This window comes from Uloborus diversus, chromosome 9 (genome assembly GCF_026930045.1).
Source record: "Uloborus diversus isolate 005 chromosome 9, Udiv.v.3.1, whole genome shotgun sequence".
In the NCBI taxonomy this organism is placed as follows: domain Eukaryota; kingdom Metazoa; phylum Arthropoda; class Arachnida; order Araneae; family Uloboridae; genus Uloborus; species Uloborus diversus.
The window spans coordinates 104,199,492-104,220,000 of NC_072739.1; the positions used below are offsets into that span (position 1 = coordinate 104,199,492).

General features: G+C 44.7%; 2 protein-coding genes and 1 non-coding gene across 3 annotated transcripts; all 3 read left to right on the forward strand.

Annotated features, from left to right (window-relative positions):
- The first annotated feature begins 1,158 nt into the window (after positions 1-1,158).
- On the forward strand, positions 1,159-9,902 carry LOC129230406 (uncharacterized protein T26G10.4-like). Its single transcript, XM_054864804.1, has 2 exons — positions 1,159-1,252; positions 8,557-9,902. The coding sequence occupies exons 1-2, from the start codon at positions 1,159-1,161 to the stop codon at positions 9,900-9,902; spliced, it is 1,440 nt and encodes a 479-aa protein (XP_054720779.1).
- A 3,205-nt stretch (positions 9,903-13,107) lies between these two features.
- LOC129230766 (U2 spliceosomal RNA) lies at positions 13,108-13,290 on the forward strand. Its single transcript, XR_008581172.1, has one exon. It is a non-coding gene; the product is annotated as a U2 spliceosomal RNA (small nuclear RNA).
- Positions 13,291-18,667: 5,377 nt separating this feature from the next.
- Positions 18,668-19,918, forward strand: LOC129230407 (uncharacterized). The gene has a single exon (XM_054864805.1). It carries the CDS (start codon positions 18,668-18,670, stop codon positions 19,916-19,918), a length of 1,251 nt encoding a protein of 416 aa, XP_054720780.1.
- The last annotated feature ends 591 nt before the right edge of the window (positions 19,919-20,509 follow it).

A 20,509-nucleotide genomic window follows, 5' to 3' on the forward strand; every position in this document is an offset into this window, starting at 1 on the left:
TTTGTCTTACAAATACCTCTGTGGACAAGGCTACGATGGAGCAAGCAACATGTCTGGGCCATTTAAGGGCGTTCAAGCTCTAATTTCCGAGCAGCAACCCCTCGCCATTTATACTCATTGTTTCAGCCATTCCCTGAATTTGTGCATCACAAAAAGCTGCCAAATTCCTGTTATAAGAAACGTAATGGGAACAGTTGAGACTGTCTCTGTGTTTCTCTCAACTTCTGAGCACAGAACAAATGCATTAATCGATGTTGTAGAAAAGCAAGACTTTTCGGAAACTAAAAAAAGAGATTGAAAGCACTTTGCCCTACACGGTGGGTAGAAAGGCAGGACAGCCTAATAACATTTAAGGAACTACTTGTTCCTGTTGTGACTGTGCTGGAAAGTTTACATACAACTGCCTCTTCCGAAGCGTCAACAAAAGCATACATGTTAAATGCTTCAATAAAAAGGAGTGAATTTATTGTTGGCGTCGAAATATCAGTGTACTGTCTCAGTTTGACACTGAGGATAAGTCAGCAGTTGCAAAGCCCGAAGCAGGATTTGTCTTCTGCATTAGATAATGTGTCTCAAGTTTTGGACACTTTTCGGAGTGTAAGACAAAACGCAGAACTCGAATTTCAAACTATTTACAAAAACTGCCTTGAAATTGCTGAAGAATTGGATCTGGAGTTAGAAATACCCAGATCAGGAAAGCGTAAAAGTGCTCGAGACTGTACACCTCCAGAAAATCCAGAAATTTATTTCAGACGAACAGTCTTTCTTCCTCTGATAGATCACTTCATTTCCGAGATTGATTACAGATTTAGCAGAGATTTTCTTGGAGTGCTTCCCCTCGAAGGTCTAATTCCATCGAACTTGTCGAGGTATACTGACAAAAATATTATAACTGCTGCAGACAAATACAGGAATTTTACAGATGAACTAGGAAGTTTGAGCTTGCTATTAGCAGAAATCAAGATGTGGAGGAATAAATGGCTGCCGATATGCGGTCCTCCTACAACAGCTATCGGGGCACTGAAAGAGCTAGACCCTTCGTTTTTCCCATCTATTGCTGTTCTTCTCCAAATTTTCGCAACAATCCCAGTAACGACTTCAACAGCTGAACGTAGTTTTTCTACCTTAAAAAGGATAAAAACCTATTTAAGAAGCACAATGGGAGAAGTACGGTTAAATGGACTTGCTCTAGCAAATGTGGCAAGAGATAGAGATGTATCTGTCGACAAAATAATTGAACTCTTCTGCAAAAGTAAGAAGAGGAGAATGTGCTTGGAAAACTGGGATCATGTCAAATAATGTTTAAAGTATTTTTTTTTTTTAACCTCTTTACTGTGAGAACTTCTTCGCCAAAAAAGGTCCTTTTATGCGTAAACATTTTGAAGAGAAATGTTAACTTCCCAGCAATGCATTTGGTTCCGGGACCTCCTGGGTTGCTACTCCTTTCGTTTTACAAAGGAGCTTCTGCTTGATCAATCTAGCCATTATGGGGATCCAGCGCGCGATGGTTTCTAAAGAGTGGGAGGGAACGTTGTCCCTGAGGTGCAAGGGGTAGGTTGACGATGACAGCTGGAATGTATTCATTTTGGCTTTCTCTTTCTTAGGTTTGTTCTGGAAACCATTTTGAAATTCTCCTAGCTTCCAAAGGACCTCTAAGCATTTTACTACGAAATTCCGAAATATTTACTTATATTCAGACAGACGTTATATATTTTGTAAATGCTAATCAAACTAGTTTAGTTATTGAAATTTGCTGTTCAACTTTTAAAACTGCGCAATTAAATCAATTTAATTTAAAAATTGAAAAAATAAGATTTAAAAAAAAAAAAACCAAAAAAAAAAAAAAACAAAAATTGATGCTTTCCTTACAACAAACTTTAACATGAAGTTCTTTATATTCTATGGATAATTAGATTGCTTATTAAAACTGTGAAGCTTAGTATTTGCTACATGATTATACTATGATAAGCAATGTTATTTTTTTTACAAACTAACGGTTTGTAGTTTTGCTGCATAAATTTTAATATAGTAGCCAAAAGCTGGGGCATTAACTTTCATTACGTATGGCTTGAGTCACACCCATTTACTTGGGTGTGCTACTGTTTCCTTGGTTCCAACCAACTTAAAACCAATGTTTTCTAGCAATGAAATTCAGACTGAAACATTTATAATTTATCCTGTTCTATATTAATAATTTCAAGTCGGCAAAAAATTCAATAGCTATTGTATTTTTTTTTAAACGATAAACTTGAATGCTTCGTATATGTTATATTGTCATTCGGAACCGACGTCTACAAACTTACAATTGAAGAAGAGTTTGCTTACAAAATGTAACTGTAGATGGGGCAAACCTAACCTGGCAGCATTTTGAAGGCTGAGCAGATCCTAATGATAACATCACGACGCTGTCAGGTTAGGTTTACCTCAACGGTAGCTGAAATCAAAATCAAATGCAGGATCCGACTAAAATATGGGGAGAGGGGCGTAGATAGACTTTGATGCTCTCCCCCCCCCCGCAAGATTTAAATTTCAACATAGTGCTTATTTTTCTGAACGTACGCCCTCATACTTCTTGCGCCCCCCCCCCGCGGGGTTGTCATGTGCGCCACTGGATATAGCCATTGGCTAAATCAAAATCTTAGTCACTTGGGAGCATTTCAAAGGCAGGAGCCGTAGGCTACGGCCCAGTTCCCAGATGGTAATTCTGATTACGCCAGTGACTGCTATAATACCTAAGCACTAAATTGATTTTTCTTTCAACCTTTTTTGACCCGCGGGCCGGCAACATCTTTTTAAAAGAACTCCCAGACCGGTCAGTTTTTTTTCTTGCCTTATTTATTATTATTTTTTTATATGAAAAAAAAAAAAAAAAGAAAATGACTCGCAGAACCTGAAAAATCTGGTAAAAATCTAATCTGACAGGAGAATCTCCCCTCCCTTTTTTTTCTCCTTTTCTTTTTATTTTATTTATTTTTTTTTTTCTCAAAAAAAAAAGGGAAATTTTTGACTTGCGGATTGTTGTGGAAAAAGTTAGTGGGTAGTCGAGTTTTTTTTTTTTTTTTTTTTACTACATATTAGAGATTTATTGCAAAACATTTTATAGCAAAGGTTGTAGATAGCTAATTGTTGTAACAACTATCCATAAGTAAGTGAGCATTTGAGAAAAATCAGACAATTTTGAAAATTAATCACCAAATTCATGCAAAAAACCGTTACATAGGATATTATTAGACTTTGACATTTATTTCTTTATTTGTTTTTGAATAAAGAATTTTTAATTTGTTTATTTCATAGCTGCGTCACCTGGGCTTCAATCGGTCTACCTCGAAAATAAAAGTTATGTCAAACGATCAGGCTAAATAATATTAAAAATCTTCAAAATTTCCTGACGAAGCGAGAAAAGGTTACCAAAATAGAAAATTTTTAAATCCCCCAATTATTGAAAAAGCCTCAAAACAAAAGGTAGAATTTTTTTGTTCATATTCGAGAAAAAAAAGGGCAACAGATCTCTCTTCTCAATGATTTTCGTCACGCTACTAATTTTTATAAAATCATTGTTCAACAATGACCGTAAGCAGCAACGAATTTCAAATTGAAGGCTTACCTACATCTTAAGATTGAAATTAGTTAAAAACAGTTGTAACTCACGTTCTAATCACCTTGGGACATTGGAACAAATGATGCAGAAAAATCAGTGGTTTCCATGGATATTTTATTCTAATTTTTGTGAGCATTTTTTTTTTTTTTTTTTTTTGCCCTCATATTATAGAAAAACGCCATTTTTGGATCTTATTATTAGAATTCAAACGGTTTGGTTTTTCTTTTTTTTCGCGTTCGAAAACCCCCTTACGTTCTTTTTTGGTTGCTCAAGTACCTTCCTGCCAAATTGTTCGAGATCCGACGTAAACTGTGGATTTATATAGGGCGCCATACACACACACACATACGTATATATATATTGACTGTTTTATTTATATAGATTTTAAATCGAGGACGAGCAAAAAAACCCTGAGGACCGGCAAATTTTTCCTCCTTACTGGTACCGGTCCACCCAACCTTCAAGCAGGGGAGGGGAGGGCCCACAAATAAAGATGGTGACTAGCGACTCAAGTATCGTTGTCGGGTCGTGGGAGTACGTATTCTTTCGGCGGAGATAGGGGGGGGGGGGGGGTATTTGGCTAAATTGTCATCTGCGCTGTTTTCTTCATCAGAAGATTCTTGGTCATTAGAATAAATACTATAATCAGAGCTGTCGTTGCTCGAATAATCTGCGTCTGACATTATGAAGCATATAAGTATTCGCTAAGAAGAAAATGTTCTAAATGCATCGAATGTTCAACAAAGAATGAAGGCCTTCTCGTTGTAGATACAACAATGTAGCTACTGTGAAGTGCGCATGCACAGCCAGTATACACCTTATCAGTCAGACATTGCACCCATCAAAAGCAAGAGCAAAGAATTAATCCCCTTTCAAAAGAAAACCTGAACTATTGTAGAAGAATCAACGTGGGAATTCGTGCTTGAACGAGCATTAGAATCTAGTTTCTGTGATTAGAATTAGTACTCGAAAAAGATCTGGGTTGTGTTAGTATATGTTTAAACTAATGCACATATATTATACGTGAATATATAAGGGAAAAGCATACATTTTTGTATTTTTATCCTTTCTTCTTTCAAACTATTAAAATTTGTTCTTGTTTCTTAATTTTTCATCTTCATGGCTAAACTTCATCAAAACCACCCAACCTTCAAGCAGGGGAGGGAGGACCCACAAATAAAGATGGTGACTAGCGACTCAAGTATCGTTGTCGGGTCGTGGGAGTACGTATTCTTTCGGCGGAGATAGGGGGGCGGTATTTGGCTAAATACCCCCCCCCCCCCCTTGCATCGTCCCAAGTGACGGTGAAAATTTGATCATGATAAAAACTAAATTGCTTGGATTCGGTTGCAACATTTGTTAAAAGGGAGGAGAATAAAAGGGGGAGGGGAATAACGAAAAGAGCGTATAAGAAGTATTCTTCTCCTAATATCGATCCAATTTATGTGTATAATCAAAGCATCATTTAATTTTCTTGTTCATATTTATTGAAAATATATCGTGAATTGTAGGAATATTGCTTCGTTTTGAATACATCCAAGATTAGTAAAATGAATACCTTTGTGTCAAAAAGTAAAATAAGAAGTGACACAACGTCAAAAAAGCACAAATTACAGATTACTCCAGACACGTGCTTCGGCGTTACAAGGAAACGCCTTTTTCAACGCAAAAAAAAAAAAAGAGCTTTCGGATGTCTTTTCCTCCATAAGCTCATTTCTTTTGCGTTGAAAAAGGCGTTCCTTGTAACGGCGAAACACGTGTCTGCAGTAGTCTGCAATCGTGCTTTTTGACGTTGTTATTTTTTATTTTACATTCTAGATTGTTTACTATATGCAGTAGAACCTTGCATGTCCGAATCTTCGGACACTCCGAACAGATTTTTTTTTTTTTAATTTTATGGAAAGTATTACCGGAAGAGAACTAAATGTGTTAAAGGGAAAAAAAAGAAAAATAATTTTTTAGCACATATTGATTTGAAGCACATTGAAAAAAAAAAGAAAAAAAAAACGCAATACAGGATTACCTCATTTACCTTTAACAGAAAATATTAAAATAAACTTTACTTGAAATTTACTTTATATTAAAGATGTTTTGAGGCGAAGAGACAGGTCGAGTTTTTACTGGTGAAGTGATGATACTTTTGACGAGGAAGAAATACTATTCCTTAGGTCTCATAAACATAATGTCTGGTTTAGATTCAGCTGACTCTTTGTAATAAAATAAAAACGTCCAACTAGATTCTCTCTCTGTTTACATATATTTATAATCGACTAGTATGGGGGACAACTGCCCTCTTTTCTTTCAAAAAGAAAAAATTCCTATTATTTTATAAAAATTAAAAAATGTAGCATCGAATTGAAAGAAGTACCATATGACCATTAGTCCCAATATTTAAGGTCGTGACCCGGACATTTTGAGAAAAGGTCTGTTAATCAATAATAACGTTAAAATTAAATATTAGAAAAAGTCACCTGTACTCTGTACAGGCACCGTCTACCTACCCCCCTCCCCTCCCCTTAGGTATCTCCAACTTTTTTGTGCACCAGCTGCTTATGTTCTCTCTAATTATATCTTTATCTCTCGCACTCTTGCAAGGAAAGTGACACAACTCAAAATTTGAGAAAAACGTACTAGATATTTATTTTAAATCTAAATTTAATGCTTTTTTTTTGCCAACAAAACTTGCACAATACTTCTGGCATATGTCGAATTTCTCGGGTAGAGAAAGAATTTCCGACCCCGCAATGTGATATAATTTCAAGTAGTCAGGATGCATTCCACCCCTCCTTGGAGCTCTGAAACATTTAACTGAGACACCCTGCATATATAATAATGCATCATGTTTCTCTGCAGTTTTTTCAGTTCGAGCTTTACCAGGTGTATGAGAAGCGTTTCGCAATTTCATCTTAAAATAATTAATATTTTCCTTTGAAAACATTTGCATAAAAGGTGCAATATGTAATATTTTTATATTTTTAAATAAAAACTTGAAGCACTAATTGATTAATAAGTTTAACATCGTTAAAACAGCACTAATTTGCAAAAAAAAAAAAAAAAAAAAAAAAAGAAGGTGCAGATAGAAGGGTATTGCAGTGAAGAGGAGGATTGCAATGAGAAACTTGTAATATAAGAAGATGTGAGCTTTGAATGTTATAAGGTAATCAGAACGTCCAATAAAGTCCATATTTAAGTTTAAAAAAATTTTCTATGAAAAAGGTCTTCCTTGCCCCCCCCCCCCCCCCCCCTCCTTTCCCGAAACATGTAACTGGAGTTTTTGGTAAACTTGTGCTGTTTCCAAAGTTGTTGATTTTTTCCCCATTTACTTTTTAGTTCAGATATTTATTTATTTCATACTAGGAAATTTATTAAGATCTTGACGGAAAGGCATTCTGTAGAGAAAAGAAAAGCGCAAAACAGATATCGGTATAACAAGTTAGAATTTTATCTTGAGAGGGGTTTGTCGTAAGAGTTCGTAAATAAATATATTTCAGAAGACTTGAATTGCAAATATCAGTCCAAGTTCAGGATTAATTTTAAGTGATAAGTATTGTAGATTACCTCGAATGTTTAGGGGAGTACTCTGAACACATTGAATTTGCTCTAAAAACCTTTCATACTTTCTCTTCAAGAGTTGATAAAGCATAAGAGTTTCGTGATGGTATTACATACTTCATAAAAAATAATTTAATTAATGGAAAAGTATGCATTTTATACCAATAAGCTTGTATCTTTTTGCTTTGAAAAACGGGCTTGTAACTCCAAAACAGATGACAGCATTTTTTTTTTGGGGGGGGGGGGACTTTGCATTTTTTTAAAACCAAAATGGTGCTTTTATTTCATTATTTTAAAACCACTTGTAAGCATGATCTTTTTTGCAAATATTAAAAATTTAATTTTACGGAACTGTGTTGTGTGACAAGAAAATTTTCCTCTCAATTCCGGATTTAACGCAAAAAATCGAAAAGAATTAATAATAAAAAATAAGAGATACATGAAATAACCCACATTATTAGATTAAGTTCATATTCCATCGGACAATAGTGTCACTTAGAGTTCTTAGGGACGCTAGTGCCATGAACTTTCATTTTATAAGAGAGATTAAATTTATGATATTTTTGAAAAAGTATAATTGACAGGTTATTTATATTTGAACAGTTTAATAAAGATTTTATGCTGGGACGCTAGTTATACTTTTATATTTATTTCAGACTAAGATTTCTAATTCAGATTTTTTTGTATTTGATAATTAATTATAATGAAAACTTCATTTTCAGCATTTTGCGAGAATATTCATTTTTAGTACCTAATTTCAATCTAAAAATACAATTTCTGAGTACACATCCATTTCAAGCAGCGTTAGGATGAACTTACTCATAGCTCTCGAACTAGTGCGCCTGTCCAGTGAGCGGAAATAAATTAGATCGACAACTGAATCTCCACCTACTCGCGGTTGCTCCTTTTTTCGGAATTTATCTTAAGACACCCGCGGTTAGTTGCTTCGAGTACTGCAGGAAAGTCCACTGCCCCTACTCAAGGGGCTCGGGCTACACAGTTAAAGGTACATAAACCTCACCCCGAGCTCAGCTCGGGCTACGCAGTTAAGAGGTTAAACTAGAGTAACAAATTAAATCATTTTATTTTCTTACAACTAATGTGCCGACTGTGTTTTTGAAAAATTGTTTCATAATCATTTTAAAAAATAGACTCTTTTGACAATTTTTTAGTGTATTTCATGTTTTACAAGTTAAAAATAAACATATGCTTATTTTAAATAACAAATGTCGTAACATTCTCGTGAAAAGGATGCTGAACGATATTTTACTGGATTTTTTTTTAACAGACTTAAGTTAGCCCCCCCCCCCCCCCTTGTCGAAGTTCTAGATGAGCCACTGGCCTGATTGGCCTTTCCCTAAATGCCAGGAAGTCCGCGACGCTTCACCTTTCTGGCGCAGCCCCAGTTGGTTCTCGAGAGACCACGTTTCGCCTGTGCAACCATGACATCCCGTTCCTGAGAGATAGAGATCAGCATCGGTTCCTAGGAAAACCTATCGGGTACAACCTCTGTAAGGACTTCTCTTGCGTGAACGATGCCATTTCAATCGGTATGAAGCTTCTGACCTCCAAGCTCGCCCCCTGGCAGCGCCTTGACGCTCTACGTACCTTCTTCTACCCGGCTCTACAGTTCTACATGAGGACCGGTCAATTCGGGAAGGAGGATTGGAAGCGGATCGACTCGGCACTGCGCAGGGAAATCAAGAAGACGTTGAACCTTCCAGTCGAAGCAAGCAACAACTACCTCTACGGCTCGCGTGAAGCTGGATGCTGCGGTCTCCCCATCCTGGCTGAGGACTCCGACCTCTACCTTGCTGATACCGCCTTGAAGCTGCTCTCCTCCAGGGACCCGATTGTTCGTGACATCGCCCTTCAACATCTCAAAGAAACATCTGGAGGGCGCCTTCAGCGTGACGTGTCCGAAGTCGATGTGGCAAACTTCCTCTCCGGCAGTATGGAAGACGAATTCCAAACTTCAACCAACAACATCTCCAATTGCTGGACTAGAGCGAGGATTGCGTCTAGACGCTCAGGCATCTCCTGGTCTTTTCATCAGTGGAAGCCTCTCATCCTCTTCGAAGGGGAGGCGGTTCGGCCAACCACGCGGAAGTCCCTCCTGAAGGTTTTGAGAAGTAAACTGCGTGACAAGAGGACTGCTGCTCTGATCTCCCTCAGAAACCAAGGCAAAGCCATGGAGTGTGTTGCGGCATCCCCCTCGAGCTCGCATTTCCTCTACAGTGGTGACTACACGCAGTTTTGCGACTGGAGGTTTATTCACCGTGCACGGCTTAACTTGGTCCGCCTCAACGGTGCCAAGACTTGGTCTTCGGATGCAAATGCTCTTTGCCGGAAGTGCGGAAGAGATCGTGAGACGCTTCCCCATGTCCTAAATCACTGCTGGAGCTTCAGCAACTTGATGCAGCAACGACATAACGCTGTCCTCGACAGGATCGTCCGTGCCGCAAGGTACAAGTGTGCTGTTCTCTCGGTTAACGAAACTGTGATCCCGGGCAATCCCCTTCCCCCAGATGCAGTGATTAAACGTGGTGACTCTATCTTCATCTTGGATGTCACTATTGCCTTTGAGAACCGGAAGGCCGCATTTGAAGCCGCCAGGACAAGGAAGATTGAGAAATATCAAGGCTCGTCGATCACTTCAAAGCTTCCCATCGTGATGTTGCCGTCATACCCATCGTCATTGGCTCGCTTGGGGCTTGGGACACTTCTAACGATGCCTTCCTCCGGCGAATAGCCACCCGAAAGTTTATTAAGAAATTCCGGACGCTATGTGTCAGTGATGTGATCAGGTGGTCGCGGGCAATTTACATCTCCCTCATTACTGGCCAAATTCAGTTTCCCTCTGCCTGGCAACGTGAGTGATGCCGTGGGTTGTCTTCATTGAACTCTGTGCTACCCTAACTGGGCTCCCGCTCCTTGTGCGATTTTCCACAGATGAACTCTTATAATGAACTCACTGACTTTCCTCACGGACGTTCGTTCTCGCGTTACTGTCTCTATGCGCACTAATACGCTCCCTTGTAACTCCGCTTCTTGCATTGTAAAATTGATATTGTCATCGACACTCCTTGTGATGTATATTTCTCTGTAACATATTTTTCCATTTCCAAATTCACCTGTACCATTTTTAAGTCAAATAAAGGAATTCTGTTCTTATCAGCTTAACCCTTCGGACGGAACATCCGTCTCTTGGACGGATATTGTCCATAAATTTTCCGATAGCTACCGCTGTGGTGTGAGTTGGAAGAGGTGGTTTCAAGGTTGCTTCTTTCATCATTTCCCCTCAACGTTCAGCATGAAAATTTAGTCGTCCTTTGCACTCAAAGCAGGTAAGAGCGTTTTTATTTATACCTACCCCGTTCTCCAGGCGGATGTTCCTTATAACTGGTGGTTGGAATATCCGTCTGTTAGGCGGGTGTTCCTTTTAACGTACGTTTTTAGCATCCGCTTGTCAGACGGGTGTTCCGAAAGCAATGCTTTTGACTTGTACTCGTTTAATAAAATTAATTTAATTATTGTATTTTGTAATTGTGATGATAAATAATTTGTTTTATATTGTTCCAAGATCCACTATGGCTGTTCCAACAAACATATCCACACGAACCAAACGAATTGTTCAACTTGCTCTTGAACAAGAATCCGACTCCGACATTGATTCTGATGATTCTTACGTCCCTAAAAATGATGACTTGCAGGAATCCGATCATGAGACGTCCTCCGAAATTGATGAAGATGAAAGCGACGGACTGCTAGTTTCGCATGAAGAAGAAGGAAGTGGAGAGTACTATGGAAAAAAATGCATTGTTTGGAAAAAAAGACCTGTAGTTGCTTCAAATCATCCAATTCAAAGAAATATCATAAAAGTTCGTCTCTCGAAGCCTGATGGTCCTGCTCGATTGCTAGGAGGTAAGCCAACCCCAAAAGAACTATGGGATCTTTTTTTTACGAACGACATTTTACAACTGATAGTGACGCACACAAACTCAAAACTTACCGAAATGCGTACCACGATAAAACACCAAGATTCAGTGGCATACAAAAACACAGATGTGGACGAAATAAACGCATTACTCGGGTTCATATTGCTTTGCTGCATTTTCAAGTCATCCCGGGAATCATTACAATCTCTTTTTTCAACTTCAATTACGGGGCGACCAATTTTTCGAGCATTTTTGACTGAAAAAAGATGCAACATTCTCTTTCGGGCTCTTAGATTGGACAATTCAAGTACAAGGAAAGAAAGGGAAAAAGTTGAAAAAGCTGCTGCAATTTCGGAGTTGTTAGACATATTTGTTAATAATTGCCAAAAGAACTATGCTCTTGGGGCCCACGAAACAGTGGACGAGACTCTTGTGCCTTTCAAAGGTCGCTGTGGGTTCCGTATGTTCATGCCCCTAAAGCCTGCCAAGTATGGCATAAAAATAATGACTCTAACCGATGCTCATACGGCATATCTTTATAATTGTTATATATACACCGGTAAAGGGAGCGACGGATTTACTCTGAGTGAACAGGAAAAAAAAACCTGAAGATTCCAACCCAGTCAGTAATTCGTTTGACTAAGTGCATTTCGGGCACTAACCGAAATATCACTTGCGATAATTGGTTCTCATCAATTGAGTTAGCCTCTGAGCTACTAAAAAATAAAATAACGATGGTTGGAACGCTAAAAAAAAACAAGCCCCAAATCCCTCCGGAATTTCTTCCCAAAAAGACTAGAAAGGTAAACTCTTCATTATATGGATACACGAAAGATATGATGCTTCTTTCGTACGTTCCGAAACCGTCAAAAGCAGTTGTTCTTCTCTCAACGATGCATCACTCTGAACATACGGACATACAAACAAACAAACCAGAATTGATCTCATTTTACAACTATACAAAAGGTGGAGTTGATACTTTAGATCAAAAATGTAGCATATATTCCGCAAATCGCCGAACAAGACGGTGGCCACTGGCTGTATTTTACCATATAGTGGCAGTGGCAGCATGCAATGTGCACACATTGCACTGTTTGTTCGACGATACTAAAAAAATCTCGAGGAGTGCCTGTATAAATGAAATAGCTCTGGGATTGGCAAATAAATTTATAAGAAAAAGGTTGATGATTTCAAATTTATCTCAAGACCTAAGGAGTATAATCACTGAAGCCGCAGGGATAAAAGATGAAAAAAAGCCTTTGTCGCTTCCTGCCACAGATCGGCTTGAAAAGAGAAAGAATTGCAGATTTTGCCCTTACCAGAAGAACCGAATGACTGCATACAAGTGCATCAAGTGTAATACTCCTACGTGTATGGAGCATTCAAAAAAAATATGTGATACATGTGCTGTGAAAGAGTAATTTTTCGGAATATAAGTTACCTATACATAGTTTCTAAATAACATACTGTGATGTTGAAATAGTCTAAATATAGTAATAAAGTAATAAAAATCATCTTTGTACGTACCGCAAGGTTGATGAAATACTGTAGAGAAGTCCGTCAAACCTTGCCCTCATTCTTTCCATACCAAACCGGTTTCGGGCTTTGCCCATCATCAGAGGTTTAACAGGTGCAAAACCCGAAACCGGTTTGGTATGGAAAGAATAAGGGCAAGGATTGACGAACTTCTATACAGTACCGCCTTTTATTGTTGTTATTTTATTTTGAGGTAGGATATTATAATAGTTTTTTTTTTTTATTATTATTATTATTATAGCTTGGGGTATAACGTGTTAATAGTCAGTTTGACTAATATTTGTAAAAGACTGATATAGTTTGTTTTTTTTTTCCAACCAAAAATAGGATAATTTTATACTGTTTTCTATACAAAAGTTTTTCAGTATTGTAAATAAAAAGTTTCTTTATCGTTGTTGATTTGTTTTCATTCACCGTAAACAATACCGCGTAACAATCAGTCATCGAAAATGAGAAAAACCAAGGTGACCGTCTGAGAGACGGATGTTCCTCACAATAGTAAAAAATAAGATGTTCCGTCCGAAGGGTTAATATCTGATACACTGTCCATTGGACAGTACGATATTAAACTAATTTTTGAACTGAGGCTTGCGGTCTGGAATTTTTTCCGCCCTCGCCACGGGTCGGCCCGCTATTGCACTACTTGCGGGATTCGGCCCACTCCCAATGTAAAAAGAGTAGAAATCATTCAATACTACAATGAGATTGTGTGATCAAAGTGTAGGGCCTTTTGGCTAAGATCAAAGTGTAGTAGCTTGATTCGCCAAAAGTGTCATAGCATTCCTGAGGATGCAAGATGAGTGGACCTCCGCCTCTGACCGATGCCAGCCCGAGCGCAGCCGCAGGGAATTCGCCGTGTAGCTCCTCTGCAAGGAAGTCACCGCCTCGTCCACCGCCATGGAAGCCACCTCCCGGTACCCGGATTGGAGTCGCTGACGTCCGCTGCTCGCCTCCTCGACCCCGACCGCTGATGGAAAGACACCTGGACCCAGCTCTGCACAGGATGGAGACCGACACCCCGTGCGTCGCCAGGACTGCTCCCCAGCCGAGGACACTCGTCGCACCCGGAGGCAGCCTAATCACAACTCACCTTTTGGTGGAGACCGTCATCTCGCCAGTTGGGAGCCGGACGAGAGCAGGCAGAAAGAAGAAGAAGGCCCTCCGAAGTACTTCAAGTAGTGCGGAGCCCTCGATGCCGACGCTAGAAGAAATACTTTCGGATCCACGCACCCCGGAAGTCATCAACAGCCCTCCCGGATCGGACAGAGAGAGTGACGACTCCTCCTCGACGGATAGACCCCTGGCCGCCGAACCTGACATCCCGTACCGGTCGGATAACACAGCCACGGACGCTGAGTTCTCCCCGCCCGGGTTGCCACTGGAGCAAGGCACCGCAACTCCCACCTACGCCAACGTCGCTGCCGGAAGCCAGCCGCAGAGACCTGTCAGTGAGGCCGTGCCAGCTATCCCGGATCGAGACCAGCCTTTAATCACAGCTGCCGCCCAAGGACAGAGCAGCGTTGTGCAGGGTACCAGCGAGACAGCGACCGGACGTCAGTCCAGCTACCCAAGGCTCCCGGTGGACGCGGCCCCTTGTTTCGTGGAAGGGACGGAACTTAACTTGACATTTCCATTCAACTGCCCTCTCGCCTGTCCTACTGCCGGATGCCGGAGTTCATTCCTGGGGGAAACCTGGACTGGGGTGAAGCAGTCTCTGCTACGCCATCTCCTTGCCGAGCACAGGATTGACATTAGAAGCCACTCCTTCTGGTGCAGGGTCTGCAAGCTCCAGCTGAGACAGAAGAACATACAAAAGCACTGGTGCCTCCGCACCAGGAACCTGATGGAGGCCCCCAGGAGGTTCTACAATTTCGGTGTGAGGAATGCGGCGCCTCATTCCCAGGGAAGAGAGGGTTGCGGAACCACTTGCGGGCACGACACCTGACTAGGAACCGAACTATCAGAACGAGTGGAGAGGATCAGCCGTCCACGTCAACAGGAGCCACCCCACCTCATGCCTCCATAGAAGAAGATGCGGAAACACTGCCTGTGCTGAACGGGAGCCCTGACGCTAATTCCTCACCAGTCCACGGGAGCGACGGGGCTCCATCACCTACTGCCTCAATCGAAGCCTCACAAGCACAGGTCGACGAGACGACGGTGGCAGTGGTCCCCACCGTGCTGGAGAACGTTCATGAATCCCCCTCTGCCACCTTCACGCAGCGATTCCAAGACCTATTAACCGCCTACGGTGACGACAGCTGGGAACCCTTCTGCACCCTACTGGAGTTGCACTGCCTTCGTGCAACGCCACGTGAAGCTGCCGGAGCCATCTGGAAATCACGTTGCAAGAAGGCCTCCCAATCCGGGCAATCACCGGGATATCCAGCGCCTCTACAGACGGAACCGGAGGCGTGCAGTCAGGCTCATCCTCGGAGAAGATTCCAGGAGATGCTCGATCCCCGTCCCCACCATGGTGAACACCTTCGCTGAAGACGGGTCATTTGACACGGCCCGACTCAACGATGTTGCCTTCCAGCCTGCGGCCGCCGACCCCGTGGACTTTTCAAGCTTCACCCCCGCGGAGGTGTTGCTCCGGCTCACCAGGGCGGAGAACTCAGCTCCTGGGCCAGATAGGCTTACCTATGCACACTGGCGTAGCGTGGACCCGGACGGCCGGACCCTTGCAGTTATTTTCAACATCTGCCGCCGGGCAAGGAGGATTCCCGAGCAGTGGAAGGCATCCAGGACGATCTTCATTCACAAAGGTGGTGACCTGGAAGTCCCGAAAAACTGGAGACCGATTGCCCTATCCAACACAATCTACAAGACCCTAACCGGATGTCTGGCACGGAGAGTCTCCGCATGGATCAAGGAACATGGGGTTCTCTCATCGTCTCAGAAAGGATTTCTCCAGTTTGACGGGGCGTTCGAAAACAATTTCGTCCTGGAACAGAAGATCCAGAAAGCCCGCAGATCCGGTCAAGACGCCTGCCTCGTGTCCCTGGATTTCGCCAACGCCTTCGGCTCTGTCCCCCATCAAGTTCTCCTCAATGCGCTGCAGAAGACGAGAGCAGGCGAAAACTTCACGGAGGTTGAAGAAGCTCGTCGTCAGTGAGTTTGCTTTGGGCCGAGTTCGACCGGAGCTCGCTGATGTTCCGTTCCGGAGGAGGGTAATCGCTGATTGCTCATCGGGAGGGTCCCCTCCTATCACCCAGGACTCCGTGGACACCGTCGCTGACCCCCCGTGCGAGGAGCGCCATCCTCAATGCCTTGAACGCCAGGTTTCCGGTCCCGCTGAGTCTCCCCAGCCTGAAGCTACCCCTTCTCGCCGTTCCTCCTTGGGGTCGCAGTCCTCCAGTGATAACCTGATCATTGACTTCGATGCGTGCAGCCCCGTGGATGATGAGCGCCCTGTGGCGGACGTGCCTTATGCTTTGTCGCCAGACTGTGATTCCCCCCTTGGTGAGTGTGGGCCATGTTCTCTCCCCGTCGGGACCCCTGTGAATGCTGTGGACGCGGTTGATGCTCCGAACGATGTCCTAGTGCCGGATACCCCCCCTGCTGTGCTGGAGTCCGCCTTGTCCTGCCATGACCCATCTCCCTTTGCTGATGTTCCGGATTCCCAATCGTCCAGGCCACTTGCTCCGCCGCCTTGCCAGCCGAATAGGAGCGTCGTTCCTACCTCTGCTGAAATTGCGCTGCTGCATCAGCTTGGATCTACCGTGGAGGCCTGCACTCGTGCTGATGCTTGCTCGCCATGCCCGTCCGAAGGTGACGCCGACTTCCAGCCCCAACCTGCCTTTCGTCCTGCCCACCCCGTCCCTGTGCTGCGTGATCCTGCCTGTCCGGACGGCCCGCTGCGCCAGGGTGATGTCCTGCATCTAGTGTTCCCGGTGGAGGAGGTCATCACGTGCGTGGAGACGGACTGCGAGAAGACCTTCAGCGGTAAAGAATGGACTAGCTCCAAGGGTACCCTCGTCCGCCATCTAGTGAGGGACCACGGCCTCCCGGTTCACTCCTGCGTCAACTGGTACATGGTCTGTGGCACGCAGATTGGAAACAAACCCTCCCTCCATGCCTGCCTTTCTTCCGGCGTCACCAGGCGCAGTGTCAAGTCAAAGCCTTGGCCATGCAATTCCTGCCCTGCCAGGTTCACAACCAAATATGGACTCAGGTGCCACACGATGGCTCACATGAAGAGTGAAAGGAAACGTGCCAGTTCCCCGCTTGTAATTCCCAGCCTCCCCAGCAGAAGACGACCGCGGAGGACGAGAGCCGTGGATGCTGCCCAGCAGAGAGTGCAGACGACAGTACAGCCCATCCCCCCACCTGTTTTGACAGAGAGCCCTGGGGATTTGAATGGCTCGGCGAGCCTCCCTGCTCCTGCGCCCCGGGATGACGCGATCGCCAGCGATAATCTGCAGAGTCCGGTGCTGGAACAACCTGACGAGTCCTAGGAAAGCGAGACGTCCAGTCCCCAGCTTTCCGGCGTTGCTGCCTCCATTGGTGACGTACCTCTTGTCCTGCCCGATGCTGGGCTTACCCAACCCGTCAGCGATGCCGATGAGCCCAGCCTGCTGAGCCCATTTGATGATGCCCTGCAGGACCTGCTTCAGGGTAACTTGACTGCAGCCGATTTCGAAGTCTTCCAACGCACTGTCGACGACATCATCGCCTGCGTTCAAGAGAAGTTTAAAATTCCATCCCGATCTCCTTCTCATGCCCCGAGGCCCCCTACCCCCTTTCACTCGGACGATGCCGCTGCCATTCAGGAGTTGTACCGGAGGAACCGACGGCGAGCCATTCGTGTCATCACCGGAGACGAAGCCCAACGTTGCCATATCCCGAAAGAAGAGATTGAGGGGTTCTTTTCCAATTCCTGGAGGGAAAGGGATTTTCAACAAGACTTCTTCCCCCCTGCTGTACCGGACCGCGAGGATCCCCTTGAACTTCCCTTCTCGGCGTATGAAGTCAGGCAATGCCTACGTGCCGCTGAAAACACTGCGCCAGGTCCTGACAGGCTCTCGTATAACCACTGGAAGACGGCGGATCCTGATGCCCTGGCGCTGGTCTCCATCTTTAACCTCTGCCGGATGTTCCATAGGAGCCCTGCTAGGTGGAAGTCTGCCTGCACCATTTTGCTCCGAAAGAAAGGGGACCTGTCTGTCCTCTCCAATTGGCGACCCATATCTCTATGCGACAACATATATAAATTGTTCATGAAGTGTGTTGCGAAGAGAATTGGACTGTGGTGTACTAATCACGGTGTCCTGTCCCCGGCCCAGAAGGGCTTCACCCCTCACGATGGGATCCTAGAGCACAAATTTGTGCTCCAGGTCAAGATGGGGAAAGCTAGGAGGGAACGCGGCGAAGTCTTCTTGGCTTGGCTGGATGTTTCAAATGCTTTTGGTGCGGTTTCCCACGGTGCCGTCCTCCAAGCCCTCCATGCTGCCGGCATCGGTGGAAGGACCTCGTCGCTGCTCGGTGACATCTACTCCGGCACCTCCTCAAGCTTCATGACCGAGAGTGGGTTGACTGCCCCCATTGAAGCGCATGCTGGGGTGAGGCAAGGCTGCCCGCTCAGTGGGCTCTTGTTCAACCTGTGCATCGACCCTGCTCTCAGACGTGCACAAGAGGATGCCGTTCACCACAAGGTCTTGGCTTTTGCTGATGATGTTGTACTCATTGCGTCTTCGCCGGAGGATCTTCAGTCTGCTCTTGATGAGTTCTCCCGCGACATCGCAAGAATTGGCCTGGAGCTCAATGCCAGGAAGTGTGCCACGCTTCACTTGTCCGGATGCACCCCCCCATCGGTACCAGGCCCACCCACTTCACCGTCAATGGGACCCAAGTTCCAGCGCTGAAAGACGGTGAGGTTCACGATTTCCTTGGAAAGCCCCTTGGTTTCAACGTCTGCCCCCCGTATGGGAATGTCAACCCCATCATCGACGCCGGAATAAAGATCGTCACCTCCAAGCTAGCACCGTGGCAGCGCCTCGATGCTCTAAAGACCTTTTTCTTCCCTTCTCTGCAGTTCCTGATGAGGACAGGCCAGATCCCGAAGGAAGATTGGAAGAAGGTGGATGCTGTTCTCCGAAGGGAAATCAAGTCAACTCTCTACCTCCCGGAGAATGCAGCCAACGGATTCCTGTATGGTAGCAGAGCGTCGGGTTGCTGTGCGTTGCCGCTTGCCAGCGAGGATGCGGACCTGTACCTCCTGGATACTGCATGCAAGCTCCTGACTTCGAAGGATGCCGCCCTTGCTTCTCTACACCACGGTCAGCCGGAGACTTCAGCGGCAAGTCACTTCGGAGGAGCTGGCAGCATACCTGTCAGGGAGTATGGAGGACGACTTCCGAAGAACAGGAACGCCAATATCTGGACGAGTGCAAGAGTGGCTTCGAGGAGACTGGGAGTTCTCTGGAATTTTGACGATGAATTCCCGACACTTTCCTCTGGTGATGTCTCCATCACTGCTGCGTCTAGGCACAAGGTGTTAAAGTCCGTTCGTGAGAAGTTCCGGAAGCTGAGGGCCGCAGAACTGCTGGAGAGGAGAAATCAGGGCAAGGTGATGGAGTGTGTCGCAGCAGCCAAGGCCAGCTCACACTTCCTCTTCACCGGTGAATATACAAAGTTCGCCGACTGGTGGTTTATTCACCGAGCACGCCTCAACCTTGTCCCCCTCAATGGAGCCAAGCCCTGGGCCAGCGGAGCCGACACCGAGGGCAGGAAGGGATGTAACCAAGCAGAAACCCTCCCTCACGTGTTGCAGTGTTGCCTTCACCACAGCAGGACCAGCCAGAACCGCCACAATGCTGTCCTGCAGAGGGTCCTCAAGGCGGCGGGGAGCCGTGCACGGGTTCTGTCTGTCAATTCTCAAATTCCGGGCACGGCTCTCAGGCCGGATGCTGTCATCGCCAAGGGGAATACGCTGTCAATTGTCAATGTCTCGATTCCATTCGAGAACCAACTAGCTGCTTTCGCGACCGCCAGGCAAAAGAAGCTAGAAAAATACGAGCCACTACGTTCCCTCTTCAGCTCCAGGTTCTCTACTGTTCAAGTTGTTCCCATCATTGTTGGCTCCCTCGGCTGGTGGGATCCCTCGAATGACAACTTCCTGAAGCCTATCTGCTCCAAAAGCTACCTCAAGACCTTCAGGAAGCTCTGCGCGAGCGACACCATCCGGTGGTCTCGGTCTCTCTATATTGAGCACCTAACGGGGAACCGCCAGTACAACCCCGAGGATGAGGTCCACATCCAGCCCATCCATCTCCCGGATGCTTGGCAGTGAAGCGTGGTTTTGTGTCTCTCGCCGATGGGATTCAGCAGTATTGGCTCTGCCGTTCTTCTGTGCCCGACCATGCCTACTTTGCCTACCCATGTGCCTTCACTGTGACTGTTCGCGTGTGCCTTCGCGAGGACTTTTCGCGTGTGTACTTCGCAACGTGACTTTTCGCGTGTGACTTTTTGCACTGGCCGTTCACCTTGTTTCTTTCCGGCCGCTCTGACTATTGCGGACTCTAGCTACGTCTTCGCGTCTGGCCTTCTAATTGTACGCACCTGTCCGGCCCATTGTATCCCTACTATGTATATATCGTTGTCGGTTTTCTCCTTTCTGCAAGCTGTAACGGATTTTATGTAATTATTTATATTGGCAAAATGCAGCCAATGAATGTAAATAGCACTGTAAACATTTTTTGGATAATAAAGAAATTTCTGTTCTTATCAGCTTAATGCTCCCGCGCGAGCCGCTGATACAATGATCGTAACATAAAGACAGGTCGAGAACGCGGTGAAACCTGCATTGCTTCATCCCGTCAGCGAGTGCCAACGTAACCGCCGAGTCAGCTGCATTGCCTCAACTGCCTGCCGGTCCAATTGA